This window comes from Leptinotarsa decemlineata, unplaced genomic scaffold (genome assembly GCF_025532065.1).
Source record: "Leptinotarsa decemlineata unplaced genomic scaffold, Ldec_3_MD MMD2_P_RNA_scaffold_8, whole genome shotgun sequence".
NCBI classification, from domain to species: domain Eukaryota; kingdom Metazoa; phylum Arthropoda; class Insecta; order Coleoptera; family Chrysomelidae; genus Leptinotarsa; species Leptinotarsa decemlineata.
Genome location: NW_027412535.1, coordinates 2,284,485 through 2,289,529, shown reverse-complemented (window position 1 = coordinate 2,289,529; position 5,045 = coordinate 2,284,485). Strand labels below are relative to the sequence as shown.

The 5,045-nt window shown below is 37.7% G+C and overlaps 1 protein-coding gene across 1 annotated transcript; it reads right to left on the bottom strand.

The window, feature by feature from the left end:
* Positions 1 to 253: 253 nt before the first annotated feature.
* On the bottom strand, positions 254 to 1,621 carry LOC141480383 (uncharacterized). Its single transcript, XM_074170315.1, has 2 exons — positions 1,486 to 1,621; positions 254 to 1,422 (listed from the first exon to the last, which is right to left on the bottom strand). The coding sequence occupies exon 2, from the start codon at positions 1,416 to 1,418 to the stop codon at positions 288 to 290; it is 1,131 nt and encodes a 376-aa protein (XP_074026416.1). The 5' UTR covers positions 1,419 to 1,422; positions 1,486 to 1,621; the 3' UTR covers positions 254 to 287.
* Between the last annotated feature and the right edge of the window lie 3,424 nt (positions 1,622 to 5,045).

The following is a 5,045-nucleotide window of genomic DNA, read 5'->3' as shown; positions in this document are numbered from 1 at the left end:
GGAAATTCTATACAATTATTCTATTTAACTAATTTTATTCTATATACTACATGTGACTAGAAAATGACTAGAATGAAGGAATAAATACTGCCCCAACCACGCAGTATTTTGTGTGCAACAACCAAAATAGATATGCACTCCAATATTCCTTATTTTATTTTTTCATTCATAACATTCATAACCTTAAAATTAACATGCAAGTTTTTATTATATTCCTAAAATTAAAATTTTTTTATTCTAAACATACATCTAACTAAAACTAAACAAAAATATATTTACAAAAGGGGTTAGGTATTAAGGAACCCCTGGCACATGGCATCCCATTCCTGAACAAGAGGTCCATATTTTTGGATGTAAGCCAAACTCTTTCCTTGTTGCGAATCTTCTTCTTGAAGTTTCGCCCTAAGCATAGAGAGTCGCTTCTCTAATTCCAGTTTCTGGGCCTCGATGGTGGAAATATCCGCCATCAAGGCCCTTTTTCTGGAATCAGAACCATCCACAACCTTCTTTTCCCTCAAATATCTCTTTTTCACAGACTGTGCATAGGTAATAGACTCTTTGAGTTTATTACCCTCTACCACAGTCTGTGAAAGGACATTTTCCGGGCCAACCTCTTGTTCGGAATGCTCAACACGTACCTGGGGGGTGACTGGAGGGGGTGACGCATTCCGATGGACCTGGGGGGTGACTGGAGGGGGTGACGCATCCCGATGGACCTGGGCGACGACTTCCACCAAGTTCTGCACCTCCATCACTGGAAGGGGTGCTGTAGGCCAACCAACGTAAGGTGAGTTCTTTTCACACTTTTTGCGAAAAGCACTCAACTTACCACCCCTCCCACCTTTGGCTTTGGATGCCTTCACAGGTGCGGACTTCTTCACAGGTGCGGACTTCTTCACAGGTGCGGACTTCTTCATCTTCTTGGCCCTCTTCACCGGTTTCTCGAACTCATCCCCTGAATCGATGGGGGATAATAGTTCGATGGGCGATAAGAAGCTTTGAAGATGCGATAAATCCGCCAGAGACTCGTCCAGGTCCGGGTTGTAGACATTCAGTAAATCTTCGATTTGGGGTGCTGACGAAGAAGTTGGTCCACTGAATGTCGACAAAGTTGGTGGGGGGTCAATCTCCTCCTCGGGGGTTGGTTTGAAGTCCTCGAAAAAGAACTTCAAGTCAGGAGCCGCCACTTCCTGGGTGGAAGTCATCCCCGGTGGTGGAATGGGAGCCGCCACTTCCTGGGTGGAAGTCATCCCCGGTGGTGGAATGGGAGCTGCAGCTGGTGGTGCAGCTGGTGGTGCAGCTGGTGGTTGTACCATGATGTCCTGTAGGACAACCACCCTCCTCCGCTCTACATCCTCCAACTGTCTCTCACTGAGAGTGGTAATCGGGGTCATCAGAGCATTCCTTAGAAAAGACATGATTCTAGAAAGAGAAAATGAAAATATTAGACAATATAATATAAATAGTATGGAAGTGTGTACTTACATCAAGCTGCTTGGAATTTTCAACTTCAACTAAGTTGGCTGGCAGGTATCTCAGGTTGGCTGCTTCTTTCGAAGGAAGACTGCAATCGAATGATGAACTGTGGCCTCCTCCTCATGTTTTATAGCCGTATGCTCCCTACCACTTCGGGTGGGAATGGGAGTGGGGGTGAAAGTGGGGTAGGATAATTCGTTTGAAATATTCCACAAGTATGAATTTTACAATTTGTTGAACAAACCAGATAATGAGTGAAAAAATTCAATCACTCGATTGCTCTTCCAATAAGGCAATGAGTAAATTTAATTTCTTGTCACTTATACTGTTTTCATCTTTCAGTACATTCAAAAGAATTCTTAAATTTTGTTCGGAACTTGTCTGATAGAATTCAATATCGTTGTGGCCCCAAGGTAATGTCTTGGTGGTATTAGGAATGATGAATCGCTTATCATCATTATGTGATAGCGCGACTTTATTGCACATCAACGTGTAAATATCATGTAAATCACTCCTGAATACATTCATCTTTCTAAATATTATACCGCCTGTTTCAACAATCCTAATGTAATCTTCAATTGAAATTTGATTTTTTATAACGGATTTTTTAATACCTTTTGCTTTCTTTATTTCATCAGACACACTTTGTACATGATATGCTTTCGCACCGGTGCCATGGAAACTGATGATGGGATCACTCGGAAGTTCATCCTTCATATTTCCAATCACCGATTTGCTAACTGGCACATTGAATTTATTACCCAACCTATAGTTAGAAGTGTCAAATTTGTCAACATTTGCAATCATAAAATTATAAAAATTATCCGTCATTATTTTCAATATCAAAGAATCCGTATCGGTATAGAGAAGAGAAGCTTGTGGTCCGTAATGTTTTTTGATGACATCATAGAAAAAATCATAAATGACTGTTTTCGACATATCCAATATACTGAACCCCAAATACAATGGTTTATTATAACAAACCTTAACTTTATCCATATGTATGACGACAAAGTCTTCCGAAAATATGGATAATGTTTTGAAATTGGGACGAGCTATCAAAGCATTGGCACCCATACCTCTTCTTATGGATTCCCAATGTGTGACAATTCGAATGTCTCTTCTATTGTTTACATTTTCCATCGTTTTGCCAAATATGGAATTTATATTCAATTTGAAGTAACCCTTCTCAAACTTATTGGTAGCCTTATTTCTCAAATTTGTATTTAAATCGATATATTTTTTCAGCCACGGTGACTGATTGAATCTGAGAATTCTATGAGTTTTCATCACCATCAAACCATTACGGACCGCTTGTTTCAAATTCCTATAATGAATGATATATTTCTTTTTATCATTCAAATTAGGAATAAGTTTGGGTATTTTGGACTTTGAAGCAGGTGGTATAATACTTTCAACCAAAAATGGTAAATCCGAATGTAGATCGTGTAACTCGACAGGGTAATGCACATCTACTTCAAGTATGTATCCTTGGGGGCTATCATCTGGAATACTATTGATATCCAACTGACATATTTCACTGGCGGTCAACCAAGTGAACCCACCAAAAGGTAATGATTGAGACATGCTATGACCATACAGATTTGTTGCATCCAAATACATTATGAAAGATGAAGGTTCTTCGGGATTATAATTTGGAAGAAACTGATTGTTTGCAATATGCTTTCTCTCCGAACACTGGCTTACACCACCACGTATACCGTTTTGGAGAAAATGCACCATATCGATATCAGTTAATAATTCCAAGTTGACACCCGTATACTTCAACATAGCATCCCAAGAAAGACCTGGAGAAGTGAAATAGTGAGCAGGATCCAATTTATATGTATCTAAACTCATATTTCTAAAATTTTCAAAAATATCGCACAACAGTAGAACATCAGATTTTAGGTATATGTCAGAATATTCACCCAAATCTTGACAATTGAATGTGTTCCATACCTGCTTTACTCTATCATAATCCTCATCAGAAACATGTTTTTCATTTAATTTATCATAAAAGTCCACCTTTGATGGTATACTAGAATAATTTAATTTATCTAAAGAATCGATAAAACTGTACGGAAAAACACCTTTCTGCCTCATAAGTTTGAATTTATCCTGTTCCGGAAAATATTTTCTTGTTTCCACAAAATGTTTTTCATCTAAATTGTCACCTAACTCTTGAAGGGAAGCAGCCATAAATTTAAAACTATCGATGAACCTTAATTTCAAAAACTTATTTTTCATCACTCCATTGTGATCTACTATTCTCTCCATAATTATATGTTTCGTGAAGGAAACATACTTTTCTTTAGTTTGAGCAATGACATCAACTTTTGTTTTGTTTGTGCATAACTCTTTTATGAACAAATGACAGTCATACCCACTGAGATTATGAAAAATTATGGGTATAAAGTTGGGCAATTTGAAATTGAGGTTACAAATACTATGTGCAGCTCCATTTCTTTTTTTCCCCGTTAGATGGCAGTGGTCACGCACCTTAATATCACCATCACCGAATGGTTCTCCACATATACCACATGTGGCGGCAATATTGAAATCATGCTCTTCCTCATCAGTCAATGGACTCATTGGAATGACTTTCTTCAAATATTTGTGATAAATATTGGTGACATCAGCCTCCAAGTTTGACACAAACACTTTAGCTGCATCAGCACCTCTATATAGTACAAATTTAGATATAGAATCATCAAAAGAGCACTTTATGAGGTAAGAAAAAGCATATGGTTCATGAAGATATGTTCGATTTGTATAAGAGTTAGCAGGATTTGGCTCATTAGTATGCACTGGTTTCAGAATAGATTCGAAATCAGCATATACAACGAATGGAACCCTCAACTGTTTCTCGATATTTTCAAATTTCAAAATATTCTCAGGTACCCTTTTACCAAATTTATCAACCCTGAAATTTGTGGATGGTGTCGTTGTCGATATGTGATTACAATCATTCAACTGATGTCGCAATAAAGTTCGTTCATTATCAAAGTACAATAAACAACCATCACAAAAATACTTTTTATGACCACGGGCAGATATTTGTGATGATACTAGTCTCGATAAATCCTTAATCCAACAATAATGACTATTACCAGAATCATCTGTAATAATCAACAGATTAGCATGACTATTTAATCTACGTTTAGAATAGTGTAACGGACCCACAACTTCATATTCAATTCTACCATTTTTAAAAACATTTTCCAACCCATAAACATTGATAGAGCAATCGTTCATAACCTCAAACTTAGGAATATCTTTCAACTTAACTGGAAATTCCATACCTGCTACATTCAAGACGGTTGAGAAATGGGGATATGATGAAATTTCATTAAGTTTCTGACTGGCAGGGTATAAAGCTGAAGTCACAGCCCACGCAAAGCAGCACTGATCTTGATTAAGAACATTCACCACACTTTTCTTCAATTCGATGAACCTTGGCAATTTGATGTAAGAAGACCCTCCGAAGGGGCTATACTTGTTGATATTCACCTCCAAGTACAAAATTTTCTCAATGGTCCAACCTGAAAATATGGGTTTTCTCTATA